The sequence below is a fragment of the Nyctibius grandis genome, chromosome 4 (genome assembly GCF_013368605.1).
Source record: "Nyctibius grandis isolate bNycGra1 chromosome 4, bNycGra1.pri, whole genome shotgun sequence".
NCBI classification, from domain to species: Eukaryota; Metazoa; Chordata; class Aves; order Nyctibiiformes; family Nyctibiidae; genus Nyctibius; species Nyctibius grandis.
Genome location: NC_090661.1, coordinates 30666272 through 30685791, shown reverse-complemented (window position 1 = coordinate 30685791; position 19520 = coordinate 30666272). Strand labels below are relative to the sequence as shown.

General features: G+C 38.8%; 2 protein-coding genes across 3 annotated transcripts in view; one reads left to right on the top strand and one right to left on the bottom strand.

Annotated features, from left to right (window-relative positions):
- Positions 1-14127, top strand: part of ZNF106 (zinc finger protein 106) — a 43122-nt gene extending 28995 nt beyond the window's left edge. For both annotated transcript variants that reach the window (XM_068400053.1, XM_068400052.1), the window contains exons 12-22: positions 127-182; positions 679-824; positions 1144-1278; positions 2183-2299; positions 3158-3349; positions 4431-4493; positions 5445-5564; positions 6027-6098; positions 7632-7703; positions 8334-8480; positions 9522-14127. In XM_068400053.1, the coding sequence (XP_068256154.1) occupies positions 127-182; positions 679-824; positions 1144-1278; positions 2183-2299; positions 3158-3349; positions 4431-4493; positions 5445-5564; positions 6027-6098; positions 7632-7703; positions 8334-8480; positions 9522-9578 (1177 nt within the window). In that variant the 3' untranslated portion in view covers positions 9579-14127. The remainder of the gene's footprint in view (positions 1-126; positions 183-678; positions 825-1143; positions 1279-2182; positions 2300-3157; positions 3350-4430; positions 4494-5444; positions 5565-6026; positions 6099-7631; positions 7704-8333; positions 8481-9521) is intronic.
- Positions 14128-15230: 1103 nt separating this feature from the next.
- The window catches only part of CAPN3 (calpain 3), a 35950-nt gene continuing 31660 nt past the window's right edge, over positions 15231-19520 (bottom strand). The window contains exons 21-24 of the mRNA XM_068400054.1: positions 18994-19072; positions 17289-17405; positions 16869-16927; positions 15231-16236 (exon numbers count right to left, since the gene is read on the bottom strand). Of these exons, the coding sequence (XP_068256155.1) occupies positions 16210-16236; positions 16869-16927; positions 17289-17405; positions 18994-19072 (282 nt within the window). The 3' untranslated portion in view covers positions 15231-16209. The remainder of the gene's footprint in view (positions 16237-16868; positions 16928-17288; positions 17406-18993; positions 19073-19520) is intronic.

The following is a 19520-nucleotide window of genomic DNA, read 5'->3' as shown; positions in this document are numbered from 1 at the left end:
ATCTGTCACAGCCTATTTTCTGCTAAGTGCAGAGTTTTGTATTCTGGAGTATTTCTTACACCAATATTTTGTCTGAAAATGAACACGCAAAGTCCAATCTCGCTACTCTTTATTTCTGTGTTACAGTGTGGCTGAGATGCAGACTTCCATATCATCACTAAGAGGATCAAAGAACTCATCAGGTATATACTTTAAGCTTTTCTTCTGATACTTTGTATATAGTATCTTCCAGTTGAGTTAAGTCTTGATCAGACTGCTTCCAGAGGGGAATTTTGCCCTGAAGATAAAAACCTGCACTAAAAACTGAAGTGGGAAGTGATGTATAGTCACTTATGTCATATCTCATTGAATGCTTTGTGCCTCGACCCCTCCACATCCCCCCTCCCCCTCCCACATGAATGCTTCTGCTCCACAGTCTCCATAGAGCTGTAGGACAAACAATAATAGAATCCTTTTGCTATTGTAAAGATCTTTCTGGACTTAACATCATATAAAGGTCTTTCTGGCATTTTATATTGCCTTCTGCCACTTCCAGGCTCAAGCTGGGACCCACAATGAAATCTGACTTTAAGGTGCTGAGCCCACGAAATAGTTCTGCTGTCTGGTAATACAAACAACAGTAACATGTTTATTTGAGTGTGTGTCCGTAATCAAAGTACATGTGTCTCTGTCCTACAGAAGTGTCTTCGGAGCCAGGTGAGGATGAAGAACCTACAGAGGGAAGCTTTGAGGGACACCTGGCTGCAGTGAATGCTATTCAGATTTTTGGAAATTTGTTGTACACCTGCTCAGCAGACAAAACTGTTTGTGCCTACAATCTGATTGTAAGTGAGGTTGTGGGAATGCTGTTACATTAATTGCAGTCACAAGATTGAAATTCTGTTTTTGTAAAGCCTTGCTATGTAGTTAAGGAAGCAGCTGCTTTTTCAAGTGCCTGATTTTTTTTTTTTTTTAATGCTATTCTGTTCTTCAAACCTCGCTTCTCCCCCTCCCCAACCCCTTCTCCCTATGAGAGGGGTAAAGGGAGATAGATTGCTGCATGTGTCCTGCTTTTATTAGCTGTGCTGCCCTACTCTGTCAGGTGCAGATCGTGAGAGGCATAATGGGCCTTTATGTTGACAGACCCTATGCTTTCCTTTTTAGAGCAGGAAGTGTGTGGCAATCTTTGAAGGACATACTTCAAAAGTGAACTGCCTCCTGGTCACTCAGACAAATGGAAAGAATGCTGCACTTTACACTGGCTCAAGTGACCACACTATCAACTGTTACAATATCAAGGTACTCAAACTCTGTGTTGATTAACATGTTCTGCATTTTTATGCGAGTGTTTCTTTGCAAATATAAATGAAAAAAGCTTTTTAAACCCATATGAGCTGGACATGAGCCCTACTTCATACCTCATTAGAGTGGAGCAGGAAAAAAAAAACAGCAAACCATTAAGTGATTTACTACCCATATCTTTTGGCTAGCTTATCAGCAGAGTTTTTGCCAGAGCAGCATGGTGGGATCTCATATGTTGGGAACACCAAAGTGCAGAGTTGTTGTCTGATCATGAGTATCGTATTTGTCTTGCAGTATTTCTAACTTCGTTGCTTCTCAAAGGCACTGCTCTCTTTGTAGAGCAGCTATAGAGAGAACAGGTATCTGTTATTCTGAGGGCAGGTGGAAGAGCAGACTGAGTCTTCTTGAAGCTGGACTTTTAAGTGATAGGAAGGCTTGTCTAACCTGTGTCTTGAAGGACTAGAAAGCAGATATCTGCTTCAGGGAGCAAACTGCCAGAGGTTTTTAACTCTTAAGCTGATGATTCATAGCACTTCTTTGTAGGAGACTTCATGGGGCATTCCTCAAACTCAAGCATGTAACAGAGTGTTTTTCATATATATATATATATATATATATATAGTCAGTAGTCTAAACTTGTATATACATTAGAGGTTGTGACTAGAATAAAGTTTTTAGGGTTACAACTGGTTGCTGAAGTACAGTCAAGTCTCAGAGATGGGAGTGAGCTGATTAAAACCAAGATCAAACTGCCATGTGACACCAGGCTTTCAGATGTTTTTCTCCAGCTCTGTTGGTTCAAAAAAATGCAGCTTGTAGGTCATCATCATTCACTTCAGGCTTTTTTCCCTGAATTGTTTTCAGTTAATGAAAAGCTTTAAATACTTTTTTCTATTGCTAGACCAGAGAGTGCATGGAACAATTTAAATTGGAAGATCGAGTGCTCTGTTTACACAGTAGATGGCGGATCCTTTACGCAGGCCTTGCAAGCGGCAGTGTGGTTACTTTCAGCATAAAGGTTAGTTCGTTTAAATACTGGCACCTAAAAGCCTGTTGTGATGCTGTTTCTCTCCACCTTATGTTTGTTTTTTTCTGTTCTTTCTGTTGAGTAGTAAGTGTATTTGTAATTAAAGTATTTTGGTATAAATGGTCACTGTTGGCCCCTTTTGGTCCTTTATTTTGTCAGTGCACGAAGCTGTCCCATCTCCCCTTCCCTCCGATTACTTTTCTCTTAACTACTGTATTGTTGTCCTGTTTTTCCTTAAGGTTCCACCTGGCCTACCAGTCATGTGTCATGAGAGTTTTCTCACAAAGTTGATTATTTGTGAATCCTCCTTTCTTGCCCATCAAAGTAGCGTGCAAGACTTTAATGTGTTGCTGGTTTTGCCTGCTCCATTTGCAGTTACAGAAGAGACTCATTCACATGGTTTGCTGGCAAAGAGGCTTAATCAGCAGTCTTCATGATATTTAAAAGTGAATAAAAATCATTATTTAAATAAATTATTTTTCTGATTATTCTTTTCATGGATCCTAGACTAATTTCTCAAATTTATCCTTACAAATTTATCCTGTTTTGCATTTTTCTCATAATACTATTTCCTCTCATTGTTCTAACTCGTAAGGAGGATTTACTGGACCTTTGCTAAATAATGAAATATTTTTTTAAAAGGCAAAAAATCAAAGCCTAACATAAGGAGTTATTTCCTTGATTTGGAAGCTTAGTTGTTAAGATGCGACTCTTACCACTGCTGAAATGGTGTGTTATTAAACTGAAATCAGATGCTATAACAAGTACAACACAAAAAGGACTCAGTGGTCTAGTCAGTGTTATAGCAAAGTTTTAATTCTTAAATGCCATTTTTTCCTCCCCCAACAGAACAACAAGCAGCTTGATACCTTTGAATGCCATGGCCCTAGAGCAGTGAGCTGTCTAGCTACAGCTCAGGAAGGAGCACGCAAGTTGTTGGTAGTTGGCTCCTACGACTGCACCATCAGCGTGCGAGATGCGCGGAACGGGCTGCTTCTCAGAACCCTGGAAGGTCACAGCAAGACTATACTCTGCATGAAGGCAAGTGTCTCTGAAAATACATTCTTGACAAAGAATGCTTAAAATGCTGTGTTTTTTCTTTTTCTTCCTCATCTAATAGTGAGCAGATTGTGGTGGGAAATAGAGGATTTATCTGTTTCTCTGAATAATTTGGTAGGAAAATGGTCTCTGGCTGGCTGTGCCATATCTTATGTTCCCAGCAAAACTGTTGGGGGGGGTGTGTGTAGGAAGCATGTTTATTTCATGTTGTTAGAAGATTCAGGGAATCTTGAAATGTGAGTTTGCCAACAGAGGGAAAGGTGGGGAAAAGATGAAGCTAGTTTTCATATACCCTGACTGTACAAACCTCAGAGGAAACTGGAAAAAATGTAACTCTAGGGAAGTATCATTCTTTTTAATAGAATGATCACTAACACTTATTCACAGTTTTCTGGCTTCTGAGATTACAAGCTGGAACATATGCTTGTCTGACTGCTTTGCTGTGACCGCTATCATGTAACAGATAGGGGATGACTTCCATAAATTGTATTTATCACTTTAGATATTATGGTGCAGTGGCACAGCCTTTTTTGCCCTGTGGACTATCCTAGTCCTGCTTGTGTGGCAGCATACTGTGGTCCCTTCTAGATCCATGATGGATCTGTTAAGCTTCCTTTCTAGATTAGTACATGACAGGAGCACCATCTTTCTTACGTGACTGGAATATAAGTGCACAGCACATCCAGTATTTCCAGGAAACAATGGGCTTTACTGTGTATGTGCAGAGCAGCATTCTGCAGTCAGTTTGCTTGGTGTCTGATGTGCTGTTGAGCTGACTAAGAATAGTCCATAGGTAGGATGAGTTAGCCTGGTGGGCTGCCAGTTAGCAGCTTCTAATGTCAATTGTAAAGTGTCAAAAGTCATCATTAGGACAGCATAGTACATTTTCTAGCTCTTATGTAAAGAACTCAGTGCATGCTTTTTTTTCATACTCTCCATTGATTTTAAGACTGTCAAATTTAGGAAATATTACAGTACAACTTTAGACTGAACAGCATCTTAATGTTTTACCTGCCTATTTCCATATCTGTTACAAAAATAAAACTTTTTTTTTTTTTGTAAGGTTGTGAATGATCTGGTATTCAGTGGCTCCAGTGATCAGTCTGTCCATGCTCACAACATTCATGTAAGTCTCATATATAAAGTTGGAATGACTTTTGCTATTAAGGCAGTGAATTTCTGTGCTATAAAGTCAATATTTCCAGAACTTTTGACTGACTAGTGGTGCAAATTGCTTCCAGAAAAGGAAGTCATAACATTTTGTTAATGTGACTGCACTATCGCTAACTAAGGAGGCATGCAGGGGATATATAAACATCCTGACTCTTGTAATATGATATGCAATGCCTTTTTATCTGGGGATCTTGCTTTTGCAAATATTACTACAAACGTACTTATAATGTGGAAGGGGTTCAGAGCAAAGCCATGTGAGATATTCTGGTGGGGGAAGAGTTTCTTTGTTACAGGAAAATCTTGAGGAACACAGTGTTCCAAACTAGCTGGTTCAAAAGCTGTTATATTGTCGTGAATGCTTTGTCTTTAGCCTGCCACTCTCTTCCTCTTTTACACCATCTTTCCCCTATGCTAGCAGAAGCATTCATGTAGCTATGCAATAAGTTAGATTAAGAAACTTATCGGAGGTAAATTTTAATTGACAAAAAATTGTATATTTCTGTGTATTTACCTAAATTTGCTCATTGATCCTTGTGGCTACATAAATACTGCCAGTACTAATAGCACAGTACTAGTTGCAGGATAAGTGGGAACATGTAACTACTGATGGAAAGAGAAGTAGACACTTTTCATAGTGGCATGCATTTCTATTGTACTGGCATGGCTCTGTGTTAACATTGACAAAGAAAAGGATAAGTAGTATTTGATCATAATCTAGAAGTGCCTTCACAGGAGATGGAAGTCTAATGAAAGGGTGTTTCCATTTTTTAAGTAGTGAGCATTGAAGCTGGCTACCCTATCTAGGTTAGGGAACACTGTTTTGTTTTGTTGTTTAAAAAAAAAAACAAACCACCACCAAAAATAAAACCAAACACCTATTTGCCTTTGCTTTTTCTTGATGCAGACTGGAGAGCTGGTACGGATCTATAAAGGCCATAACCATGCAGTAACGGTTGTGAATATTCTTGGAAAAGTGATGGTGACAGCATGTCTGGATAAATTCGTTCGTGTTTATGAACTACAGGTAAGAAAATAGATCGTTACTAATGACATGTAACTAATATGTGTTAATTATTTTGAAGTCAAAGAGAAGTAATCTTTGTGCTTACTGGTCTCTGGCCCATCCCTCTCGTTCCTGTCACTCAGAATATATAGTTGTCTCACCAGCCAAAATACATGGGTTTTAAAGAATATGACCTAAACGATTTTTTTAGAGCCTGGGTTTTCCTAAGACAATGACAGCTCAGAAAAGTGGGGAAATGTTAGTTTTGTCTGTTGAAGGACCAAGCACTTAGTTGGACAAAAAGACTTGCAGAACTGATGTGAGCAAAAGTGAGCTTTCATGGTGGCTATGAAGCTGAGAATCCACCAGAGGAGTTTAGTTGCTACCCAGGAAACTGCTTTTGGAAGCATTGTCATTTGCATGTACGTGAAAAAAGGCTATTAACTGTCATGCTATTAAATGTCTGTTTCTGTTTCTTTCAAGTCGCACGACCGCTTGCAAGTCTATGGAGGCCACACAGATATGATCATGTGTATGACCATCCATAAGAGCATGGTAACTTTCTTCTTTTCACTGGTCTCAAAGAGAAGGTTGTGATTTCCACAAGCATGTACAAGACAGTTTAATTTTTAAGATAATGAAATCAACCTGCTGTCTGACTAAGAAGAACTTAGAAAAGTCAGCCAAAAAATCAAGTTGCTGTAACAGCTTTGTATTTATGTAATATTATTGTCTGGGGAAAATTTACCTTCTAGGTTACTGTAGTCTTAAAACAATAGTTCTTTTTACAGTGATGATTGCAATGAAGAGTCTAGAAATAGTAAAATATTCCCTCTTTTCAAGTGTCAATCCTATTTGGCTTTTACTCAAGAGAGTCACATAGATGCTAGAGAAAACCTTTACCCACAGTCAAACCTCTAGTAACCTTTAATAGAACCTAAACAAAGGTATGCAATTGATTTAGGTGCACAGATTTCTTCATGCATCTGCCCTGCAAGATAGGTTTCAGAAGCACTTCTGGATAAATAACTTGCTTAAAATAGTCATTAAAAGCACTTACTTGCCTGTATGTATAGGAATTCGTTTGCAAACTTTCTTTCAGGTTGTAAAATAAGAGGCATAGCAATGATCTGTAATAACAGAAGAATCAAGTCTAACAGAACTGATTTTCTCCTAATTGGAACACATACTGCCCAAGCTTCACTTCTCATGTGAGTGAGATGGAGAGCTAAGTGCACTCAGGCTTTGTGCTTACAGTCTGATGCTTGAACTGTCCCCCAGCAATGCCCCCTGTTTTGGGCATTCTCAAATCAAAGAAGTGTCCAGATGAGAAGCTTAGTGACGAGTGAAAGATTATAATTTTCTGTAGTAGTCTGAGAGCGAAGTGCAGTCTCTGACACCCAGCAGACTGGCTGTTAGATCCTAATGGTGAATTTCCAAGAGACAAAAAGACTTGAACAAAAATAACAAATGAAATCTTCAGCTTGCAGAGTTTTCTGTATTATGTGAGGACCTTTTTTTAATGATGAATGTTCTTAATGGGATTATGAGCATCTGACATCCTTTTCTTTCCAAAGGACAATTTTGTGTGGAGCATTTACCTAACAAAAGTGTTTTTTAAGATGTCATTTTACCTACCTTTTCAGGATCTGCATCGCTCTTCTCTTTCTGAAATTCTGATGTTCTTCCTCACCCTTCCTCTCCATCCATTTTTGATATACACATAACTGGTTAAGTCCTGGAAATATATTCAACTTGACATTTACACCTAAAATTTTTTTCACTTCAATGGGTAGTAAAATTATATTTTAAAGTTTTCTGAACTTTTACACACATGACACTATCAATGATAGAAGTTATGGAAACATTTCTTATTCATTAGTAGGTTCTTGTAAACTATAAATGCAAATCTAAAAAAAAAAAAAAAAAAAAAGGTTAGACCCATTTTTTAAATTTAGAAGCCTTGCATGTTGATATTTTATTGTTTTTCACCTAATATACTCTACACTGAAGCCTCCTTCAAAATTTGACTTAATTTTTTTTTTCTATTGTTCCCAGCTTGCTTATCCATAAATGTTTCTTTTACAGATCTACACTGGATGCTATGATGGCAGTGTCAGAGCTGTGAGGCTTAATCTGATGCAGAATTATCGTTGCTGGGTAATGAGCAAAATCTTTTTAGCCTTTGTTATAGTTTTTAGAGTAGTTTTCTGGAGGTGGTCACTACTCAGTCTTGGATAGCTTGACCTTTGATTTATTATAGTTCAATAATATTTTTTAAAAGTATATGTACATTTTAAATGTAAGTATATATCACTAGTTCCATTTTTCATGGTCTTTAGTATATGTGTATGCTTTGGGGCAAGTTGATAGTAGCATCTTAAATTATTTTTCTTTCTGGCAATTTTTAGATAGTGACATGTAACTGTTTAAAACCAAAAACTTCAGCTGAGTGACACAGAAAAGCTGATTTACTCTCTTAAATAAGTTTAGTTAAATTCCCAATGACTCAGTCTCGGGTAAGCTTAAATCTTGCAAAGGCTTAGTTCCTCTCTTCCTCCTGCTGTTCTTGCTGATGGTCTAGGCTTGGCTAGAGGCAGGAATAATCTTTGTAAAGCTGTCAAGGAATAGAGACCATTGAGAATGGACATGCAATAAGAAGATTAAAAAGTTACAGGAGGTGGCATGAGTGTGAACAGTCTTGCTAGAATATTGTGAAGTTGCAAGAAGAGAAAAGCATTAGCTAAAATTCTTTCTCCCTGACTTGTTCTGGCATGTTTTTTCTACCAGTGGCATGGATGTTCACTGATCTTTGGAGTTGTGGACCATCTGAAACAACACTTGCTAACTGACCACACCAACCCAAATTTTCAGACCCTAAAATGTCGTTGGAGGAACTGTGATGCTTTCTTTACTTCCAGGAAAGGTTCCAAGCAGGTAGGTGGTTGAACTAACATGGTTGTATTTGGTAGTATGAAGTCCTTTATATCACCACAATTGTGGGACTTTATCCTGTTTCTGTTAAAAAGTGTTAAATTCTTGTAGTCTTGACAGGCTTAACTGCATATATACAGTTACAGTCATACAAGGCTAATAGAGCTCAGTTCAACCTGTGACAGATGAAGAGTGCAGCTAAGTATGATAACTTGAGATATGGTCAATTTAAAACAGTTTGATCCTAAAATGTTACATGGAAATGGTAAAATTCTTGAAATGTTAGAAGAAATTCTGATAACTGTACTCAAGATGTTATTAAGTTTAGGAAAGTAAAGTTTAGGTAGGAAAAATTTATTTTTAAGATGAACAAACATCAGTCTTGAAACAGGATTTTATCCTCTTAATTTTTATCCATCACTACCTCCCTTCATTGTTGTGTATGCTGATGCTGTTTATTTTTCACACAGGATTGGTTTTGCTAACAATCTTTAAGTAGTGCATAAATTTCTGAGTAAATGTTAGAACGGATGGGAAAAAAATGCATTAAGTGATGTGGAAGGAAGGTTGTTACCTATAGACTGGTTGTTAAAATCCACATTTTACTCCTTGGCAATATAAACTACCTTCCTGTTGAATGCTTTTCAAAATACGCAGTGGAAGGAGGTTTCTTTGAGAACTAAGAAACAGAAGCAGAATCCTTAATTTCTCTTTAAGCACCAGCTTTGGATATGATGTGTTTATTTTATATATTCTTCTAGTCAGAAAGGAAGCTGTTTTTTATTTGCCTTGAATCATGTGGTATGTGAGATACTTTATATATGTGATTTAATAGCTTACCATTGATTTTTTTTTTTTTTTTTTTAATTTTTAAAAGAATTTATTTAGATGCTTTAAGCCAAAAAATATATATTATCCAGAATGTGACTTTTACTGAAGCTTCAAGAATCTTTTGTAAAATTTTTTGTGGTTTGTTGTTGTTGTTATTATTACTATTGTTATTATTGTTGTTATAGTTAACTGACTTCTCTGGTTCTTTTCTAGGATGCTGTAGGACACATTGAAAGACATGCTGAGGATGACAGCAGGATTGACTCATGAAGCTTTTCACCTCCCACATTGGGAAGTAATTTTATATGTCAGAATTATTCCAAATAACATCAGTTTCTTACTCCAGTCTTTCCTCTTTCTTTTCCCACTTGGAATGCAAAAATGGAGTGGGGCTGGAATGCCTTGCTACAGAGACTGCAGGTTGTGTTGCACTCTGTAGAAATAAGGCTGGTCAATTAAGTCTTGGCTCAAATGGAAGATTCTTGCAAGTTTTTAATTCTTTGACAGATAAGAATATTCCCTCCTCTTGTCTGCCTTGGGTTTTTGTTGTTTGTTTTTTATGTTTGTTTTGGGGATTTTTTTAAGAAGCATAGTCTGAGAGTCTTTGGGAAATCCAGAGGAGTGTTGAGAACTTAGATTACAATAGGTGCTGGTGTTTGCAAACTCAGCTTGAAGTCTGTTAAGTGTCTAAGACATGTCTGTTTTTATGTTTTATCCAATTTTTTTAGCTGATTGTAATAAAATTCTGCAAAACAGAATATCACAAATTCTAACAGGGTAACCTGAATATCCAGTGTACATTTTGACTTTCTTCATAAAAAGAAAAGGTATTTTATGGAGAACTGGAATAAATTAATTTTTTTATGTTAATTGTAACTTATTTTTTATTCCTTGTGTAAAAATTGCTATAACTGGCACAATATATGAAGTGACAGACTGCCCTAAATACTGTTCCTCCTGAGGTATTTTGTTTATTTGGAGGAAAGCAGTTATTTCTTGAGAGGTATGCCAGTAGCAGCAAAACAGCCAGAACAGTGGCTCCACTCACGTGCTTTGCAATCTTAGTCTCTTCAAATATAGGTCCTTATGTACATGAAAGAAGTTAGTGGTGTCAGCTTTTGTTTTAGTTAAATACCTGCATAACCACTGCTATCTTGATACAACATCATAGTTTGATTCCTGATTTTATTTGGAATCTTAGCGACTGAGCTTTGCAGTCCTGTGTCTTGATGGCATAGCAAACTAAGAGAAATGCAAAGGCACTGCCAGTCTTAATTGCATCCACTTAGGTAGTGTTTTGTTTCTGTTGTGAACTGACTCAATTGGCTTGGGCTATGTCAAGTTCACAAAAACTCGACTGGAAAGAATGGAGCAGGATTTAAAAGAATTTTAAAGTCTAAAGTTCTGAAGCAGAAGCTGAGGATACAAAATGCATATTGAATGTAAAAGTCTTGTCTCTACTAATGCACAAAAACGTACCACGGAGAAGCCAGAGCAGAGGGGAAGACTGTTTCTACTTGCCAGAATTCCTCTGCAGGTGTCCCTTGGGGTGGAAAACTTTACCCATTAAGTTCAGTGAAATGTACTTCTTGCATTTGCGATCCTGTCTCCCATAATGACCCTAATTTAGCGAAGAGCTCTCTTAAACAATGAGACTAATCTAGCAGGGAGCTTTGTGTTCACTTTTGCCTAACTTGCTGCTCAAGATAAAAAAAGCAGAAGTTTCCTTAAGCTGTAACAGAAGGTAAAGACAGCCCAGTGTCAAAACTGAGCTGCTTATAAATGAATCCAGCGCTTTTCAAACAAATTGAATGTACTGTTTTTACTGGGCACCTCTTTCACCACTACTTTGAGGCTTGGTATGCCAACGATAGACCAAGTAAGTTTTATAGCCTCATTCTTTGACTATAAAGAAGCCTTTTTAGGCCAAGAAAGTGACCGAGGAAAGCCCATGGATGTTCCACTGCCATCAAATCAAGGAACTTCAGAGCCTGCTCTGAAGCACACTATTTTTGTATTGTCTTAGCAGACAAGCATAATTTCTCTCTAGTTACTTGACACTGGTTTTTTTTTTGTGAGAGATAGGAGTAAAATAGGAATGAGATGCAGTAGCATCCTACTTCAAAGACATGGGAATCTCTGAGGTTCCAATGCTTTTGTGGTGATTTTATTTGTATTTTTTATTGAGCTGTTTGTGGACAGGAAAAAAACCCAATATGTGGCTCAGACCCCAGGCTGTTTTGAGGGTGTTTTTGTTTTAGTTTTTGGGGTTTGTATTTGTGATTTTGGGTTGGTTTTTTTTTCTTTCTTTCTGTGGTCTGTGGATGAAGCAGTTCAAGAGAGAATCAAGTTCAGGCAAACTCTGAGCAGTGTAAATGTTTTCTGATTCAGGCTGTATTGCTCTAAAGTCTCCAAGACTATTTATATAGTTTTTTTCATGACCTGAAAGCAGAAGACTGCGTAATACTTAAACCACTTCCAAAATTGTTGTTATTCAGAAGTTCTTCTGGGTTTTTTTTGAACCACAGTGAGGGAGCGTGTAAAAGTGTGACATAAACAATGTGAACATCTCAAGCTGTCCTTCATGGACTATGCTTGAAGTGGAGGTGTGTTTCCTGAGGACAAGCATGTGGAGTGATTGCAGCATTCTGAAAAATGGTGTGTGAGAGTAGATTTTTGTAACTTCTCTTCCATGTGATTCTTCACGTTCCCTCAGCCGTTTTCAGGAACATGTTAAGATCTTTCTCACTAGGTGTTGCAGCAAACACAGTTATTACACTTTATTTGCATTCCTGATTGCTTGTTGGGTTTATTTTTTCTAGTTGGTGGAAGCAGACTTCCTTTTCTTGTAGTCTGGGATATTTCCTTATCTGTCCTTGAAAACAGTCCTCCTGAAAAGTCTGGACTTCTGAAATCCAGCTTTAGCTTTAGCAGTGGTGTCTTTGGCTGCTTTGTAGGTCAGTTCAGATATATTGTAAGGATCTTAAAATGGATAAGAGGCAGGAAAATAGAAGAGTTGCAGGAGTGTTTATAAAATTTTGCTTCAGAAATTAAAAACAATTTTAAAAATTACTCAGGGGTTCAGAGGAAAATGCTGTGCTGCTTTGTGCTGCAGATATCTTAAAAGGATTTGCTATGAAGTTGTTGTGCAGCTGTGGAAATCCCCAGGCTGCTCTGGAGTTCTGTGGGCGGGTTTCCTATTTGTTCAGCTGGAATTCGATGCAGCTTTCGCTATGGGCCGTTCACTTCTTCTGGAGGCAATTGCAGAAGAGAGATGCCAAACTAATGTATTGGCTTGGTAGCCATTAATGAGGTCCTCTCCGGTCTTGCAACTTAGGGTTTTGACTCCTGATATACCTCCAGTTGAAGACTGTAATAACTTTGAGAAGGCGGACTATTTGTGAAATTTAACAGAGTAATATTTGCATGAAAAGCAGTACTGCACATCTGAAGCCTGTTTCAGGACTATTTTTGTTTTCAGTTTGTTTTTTATGCAAGTAAAAAGTTGTGGGTGGAAGAGTGAATAGAGTGAGGGTTTGTTTTGTGGTTAGCTGTGTTTATTTTATTAGTCGAATGTTAAATAATGAGCTCTGGACTGGCTATATGGCTGACTACATATGGCAGGCTCTTTGGGGGGCAAGCCACCATTTTCCTCTTAGCAGGACTGACATTGCACCTGTTAGGCTATGAGCCTCCTCAGCAGACAGCAAGTGCTCAGAGGCATTGTATGCTTTTATGATATAAAGAATGGGCCAGGGGCTGCTGAAACCAGTTACATCATTCTCTTCAAAAGCATGAGAGCTTCTTGTGCCATAGGCATACCAAGCCCTGCCCAAGCTCCAAAAGGAGGGTGTAAGTAGCAGAAAATGATCACTTGAAGTTCACGTGTGCTGTAAAGCTTAACCTTCCCCAACCCCAATAGCCTCACGTGTATTGAATTATAAGACAATGCTAGGATTGGTCTATGTTCATTGCTCCTTTCTCCTTCAAATCACAGGTAAAAATAACAGCTAACTGGCAGTGCAGAATACTCTATGGCCTAACACTGCTGCTTCTGTATGTGGAAGGGGCCGGAGGGAAAACCGCTGCATCCATTGGTACAAAGATGCATTAAGTATCCCAGCTTCTGCTTGCCTTGTATCACTTAAATGTGGATTATAGACTTTAAATATATTATCAGAACATGAGCTGACTTCTGCAAAATAGCAGGAGTTTGGCTGTGCGGTGTGTTTGAAGTAGTGCAGTTCTTAATGCATGTTTTCAAATTGTGCAATAATGCTGGATCAAGGTAAACAATAACTGAAAACTTGCAATAAACTGCAGGTTCCCAGAAACAAAAATGTGGTGTTGAGAAAATATTTTTCCCTTCTTTTGAATTAAAACACAGGTACAGATGAATCTTGGTCTTCAGGCTTGTATGGTACTATCATTCAAAGAGTCTAAGCTGTCCAGAGTTGCAGAATATGTGAGGAGGGGTAAGGAAACGGTTTCAGCTACTGTGTGTAAAATATTTAATAGTGAAAGAGCAAACTGTGTAGGTATATATTCTGTTATATGCGCCTGCCAGCTTCTCAAATTTCATTTTGCTGTAAGTGTTGAAAGGTCTTTTTGAAGAATGGAAGTGGAATTAAACAACATGATTGGGTATTTAATGATTTAAGCTGCGTAGAACACATGCACAGATTGACCTTGGTTTTCTTCTTGTGCTTTGGTACACAGCTGTGAGCGTAATAACAAAGCTTTACACAGCAAAAGAAGAAAAAAGAAGAGGAAGAAAAAAGAGGGAAAAAAAAGAAAAATAAAAGTTCTTTATATTGTTGTGGTTTGTCAGTCTGATTCTTTGTTTTGAATAGAATGATTCTTTCACAGGATTTGGTAGAACTTGATTTTATTTTGGATTTTTTTCTCTTTTAAGAGGGCTGGATAAAGTCAGACAGGCCGCTTTGAAGCTCCAGCACTGACAGGAATGTTGAAAGTTTTTGCTCCCAGTGTGCAGGAATCTGAGAGTCATTCAGCAGGTAGAATGGAAACTGTCCACCCAGCTGGTGCCTCCAAGATGCTGTACTGAATCCCTTGCTTCATGGTGTGTCTCAAAGGGAAGTTCTCTATAGCTGTTGGTAGTTCACTCACCAGGACTCTAAGGACCAGTTTTGAGTGGCTGAACAAAAATCCTGATTTTGATCTTTTGACTGATAGATGTTGTTTTTCTCTGAACATCCCAACTAAGAACATCTCTGCCATATTTTTTGTATGGAAAATAATAGCTTAGCGGAGATAATGCAGGGCTGGAACCCAGGGCTTCTGGTGTTTCAGTCTTCTTAAAAATGTGATTTGGGTTAAAACAAAAGTTGAATTTAAAGGAGAATAACTCTTCTTTAGATAAACTATAGGATTTCCTTACTCTTTCAGAGTAAGTTACAGTGCAAGACAACATTAAGAACTTTATAGTCAAAAGGTTTTTTGTTTCTTAGTGACCTTTCAGTTAAATGTGCTACTTTCCAGAATAACTTTGAGTGGATGCTACGATTTGTTTTTATAGTTTTGCTTCACAATAGTGGATTGCATTGTTACTTTTCACCACTAGAGAACTAAGTAGAAGGTTCTCCTGACAAGGTTGGGTCTCTTCACATCTTTTCTTCCACATTTTGTTTTTCTGTCCATTTTTATATTGATCAATGATTGACCAGTTCTGAAAGCCTGCCATCCTTAAAGCTGGTAACGATGGAACCTCTCAAGCTCCAGTGCTTTTTTTTTTTTTAATGCATTCAAGGAGTAAACTGGCAAGTGTTTGAGATACTAAGCTGATTACATGCTTGCCATAAAACTCCAAAAACTGCTGTGTATTCAGGAGAATGATGGAAGAGTGCTCAATATTTCATCCTCCTGTTCTTTCAAAATAAAAACAAAAAACAATCCTAAAGATTAGGCCAATATCCAGTTGATTTTATTTTCGGTTCAATTAAACTAATAATCTTCCCAAAGTGGTCATGCTGATATAGTGTCTGATTCTGCTACAAGTCACCTCTTACAATAGAGAAATACACAATACTGTCAGGAAATAGGACTGGGGTAGGGCGGGAAGTGTATGCGTAGATATATAAATTTGTATGTATAAGAAGTTTTCTGTCTCAAATGGGAAACAACTTTCTCAGTGTTACAGAGAATGCAGTTACAATAAAAAACATTTAAAATGTCCAATGTGTAATTAAGATACAAGGGGGGTACTAAAAATGAGAGCAAATTGCTCAGTTCTGATACTTCTGCTGAGACAGTAGGCCAAGCTGTACCTAGGTGTTTCAGTCTGTTGTGCCTTACTTCCACACTTCTAGCACAGCAGAGAACCAACCTGCACAGCCACGTCTATAGCAACGTGATTGGGATGCATAATATTAATGTAATCTTGCACAATCTCATGTGAAATATTCAGTCAACATTATGAAGAGGCTGAAATGATAGTATCAAAAGCAAGACAAAGAGTTAATGACTAATTACAAGGTGGTAGTAAACACCTCTGACTTTCACAGTTCGGATATGGTCCTAGTTTTGCCTGACTTGAGGGAAGATTTTTTCCAGTTGTCAGCATAAGCAGAATAACGATGCATGCTCCATGTCTTTACCATGCAGAAAAAGCTTAATTCAGTCATTAATAAATTAATCCTTGATGCCCAAAGGAAAACGTCAGGAAGTTATAAAAGTAGTTACAGAATATGCGCACTGGTCTGCCTACTGGAGTATGGTTGTCTTTTTTTTCCAAGGGCTTCTTCCCATGTGCTGTTTATCTTGGCGAGCGAAGCACGTAATTAGGAAATGCTCTTGTTTGCACTTGAGGATGAATGGAGCTTGTTACTCAAAACAGAAGTCTGGAGTGTGTTCTTGGTGAAGGTGGCCGCTGGCTCTGGTGTTACGCATACATCGTGAGCTGCAGCCACTGAAAGGAGAGTTAGAATTAAAGATGGAAGACTTGTTGGCATCCTCCAACAAATTGTATTGAGACACCACCATCTCTTGCCGGAAGGCAGCTGCTTGCTGACGCTTAGTATGAAGCATAGTGGCAGCGGGGAATTTTGTTTTAGTCTTCTTGCTCCTATTCCTCCTTCCCTTGCAAAAAGTGAAGGGTTTTTTTTATGGTCTCCCTAGCAGAAGACATGCTTTTAAGTTGAAACTTTCTAAGTCTTCTTAATAAGATTTTAAAAAGGTAAAGAACTATGTTAAACCTCATTATCAGTTAATGCCATATCAGTATGTTTGATTTAAATTGCCTCATAAAAAAAATCTCAGAGGTTTTTTTTAAGCACTTTAAAGATTGTATGAACAGTTTGTAGCTGTACCCTTTAGCACCAAGGGGAGTCTTACAGAGCAGCTGTTGCTGGCAGACCATGGATACAGGTGTTTTCCATGTAAAATAAGTAGCAACATTTTTAGGAGGTTTTGCAGACTCTTACCAATTGGCTGGCAATTTCAGACCAACTCTCATAGGCTCCCTTGAGAACACGTGCAGTAATACAATTAAAATTGAGTATTGTGACATTGTGTTAGAAATACTGGCATAAAGCAGTTTACCTCCAGGACATTGAGCTTAATGATGCCATCTCCATCTTTATCAAAGGCGTGGAATGCCCCTAAAGCAAGGAAACAAAAATATACGGAGTAGATTAAGTTACTATGTGTATAAAGATGATCCCATGTAGCAAACCAAATTGTGTTCCTGTTGTGTTACGCAAACTTGTGCAGGTATTTACTTACGTGGTCAGCAAGTATTTCTGCTGTGGTTTTCCTTAGCTAATACAAGGAGAAATGCAGTGGTTTCTTTTGTCTTTATGTGAAACGGCTGTCATATTTTAGATTCCCTAAGCACATATCTTTAATTATTAATACTATATATACACAGTAGTGCTTTAACCAAACTTTGCTTTGAGTACAACAGTGCGTTTTGGGAGCGAGGAGGGGAGGCAGAGCAGTAAAACTGGGGCAGCCACTCACTGAACATGGCGTCCAGGCGCACGAAGCAGCAGATGAAGCTGTCAAAGTCGATGTTCATGTTCTTGTCGGCGTAGCGCATGGTGATGATGTCGTAGAGCTGGTTGTTCAGCCGAAACCCTGCAGAGGAGCAGAAATGGGGCACAGCTGGGCCACTGCTGGGGGGAAGCGCTGGTGCCAGTCAGGCTTCCAGGAGAGGTTTGGCCATAGGTGCTTCCCAGGCCCAGCCAAGGCTCTGGCTGGAGGGTACTGCTGCAGCCGCTAAATAAAGTGAAGTAACGCTGTATTTAGCTTCCCTATGTCCAGCTGCTTTCTTATAACAGGAGTAGCATTTTGAAGTTAGATTTGGGAGGGCCAATAGCACGTGAGTTACCTCACACTGTAGGTATGAAGAGGAGAGGTCTACACCAAAGAGTTGGCAGCTGAGCTGAGCCTGAGAAGAGCAAAGCAACAAAAACTGGGTGACAGAAACATAGGAGTGAGATACTACGAAAACATAAGTACACCATGGTCAAAAAATAGATAAGGAGGTAACTCCTCGGTGTGGTGTTACCGAATTGTGGCACTGACTGCTGCAGCATGCGATGGTGCTTCTTAAAGGGTCTGTGGTGATTTGGGTACTGCTGGTTGGCTAAATGCAAGGTCATGTACAGCCTACGTGCTGTAAGACTGAGACGTTTTTATTGCAAAATCTGTTCTTAGTTCTAAAGCCAGGGCAGGAGGTATTTAAATAATTTTTTTTTTTTACATTGGCAACTTTCCTGGTGAGAATGGAAACCTGGAAAATAAAAATGACCGGTATTTCTACTGCAGCAGGAGTCCAAAACCAGGTGTAGTTTTCTCCTTAGCAAAGGATCAAATCACTGATGTTTTGTAAAGTACAAGATAGGTATCTGTTTCTGCTCCTTGATGCACTGGCAACTGATGTGCTAAAATACTACTGAAGGTAAAGTGTCACAGAAATCATCACATTTAGGTTTATAGTGATGCTACAGATTTTCTGATTAAAGAAGACATCTTGCTCCCTTAGAGAAACAGCAGCTGGTAAAGACATTTGCTGGGGGAGGCCTGCTGTCCAGGAAAAGCAGCACACCAATGTGCTTGAGACAAGAAGCAAGAAGTGTCAAAAGCCTCTCTTTGCAGGATGAATTTCATTAACTGCAACTTTTGCAAAAATACTTTCTTCTTACTGTGCAGGTAGAAGAGGAGACTGAGCCCACAGTGGCATAGTGCTACTAAGAAACATGAGCAGGACTCAAGAAATGTCCAGCCAATTGCCTCTGATGCAAACTTGGACATTGACCTGCTCTGCCGCAGTTTCAGTGCCTGTACACTTGGGTTGAATGTTTTCTGCTGTTCTTTGATTGTTACCGACACAAACATAAGGAATCCACAGCTTAAATGAGAGCAAATGTCTTCAGCGCTCCCTGGTTGCCCTGAACAGCAGGACCCCGAGTGGGAGATCCTTAAGACAGCAGAGTGTCGTTCATTGGAAAGTTTAAAGAGCTAAAGAGATCTGTTTAGTTGGCAAGACATACAAGACTTGCCATTTGGATATTTGAGAAGCTCTGTTGGGGAAAAAAGGATTTTTGAGTTTCTGTAGGGTCTCTCTTTAAAAGGCTGTGCTGTGTTCCTGATTTCACCCTGCGACAGATCAAGCAAAATAAGGTTTCTTTGGCTGTTGGGCATTGAGCACTGGGAGAAGTACCTGCATCGTTGACTGCATTGCGCATCTCGTAGCTGTTAATGGTTCCCGAATGATCTGTGTCATAATGCTTGAAAATTTTCTGGAAAAAGAAAATACACAACAGAAGTAAAAGCTTGTAATTCTGCTGAATGTACCCACTGACTGGGTATGGGATGTGTGCCTCAGGCACTCGGAGGCTTTGCCATTTGCCATATATTGCTGCTGCTGGGCAGTCTGGGTCGTTACCACAGAGCTCCTCTCAGTCACAAAGTAAAATAATTTAGGTCCCTGCTGTGAGAAGCAAAAAGCTCTCCCCTAGAGACTCTCCTGGTTTGACTTGAGTTTATGCTGTAAATCCTCTCTCTTGATTGTCCTAATTAAGCTATTTGCAAGGCCTTATTCTAGTTCCCATCACCCTCCTCCTCCAATTTGTATGCCTCCGTGCTATTCTCATGAGGGAAGTCCTTACAGGAGAGCTGGAGCTTCAAACATTCAGGCTATTTGCTTAGGCTGTGAGTAGGATAAGAAGAGACATTACTTTTCTTTTT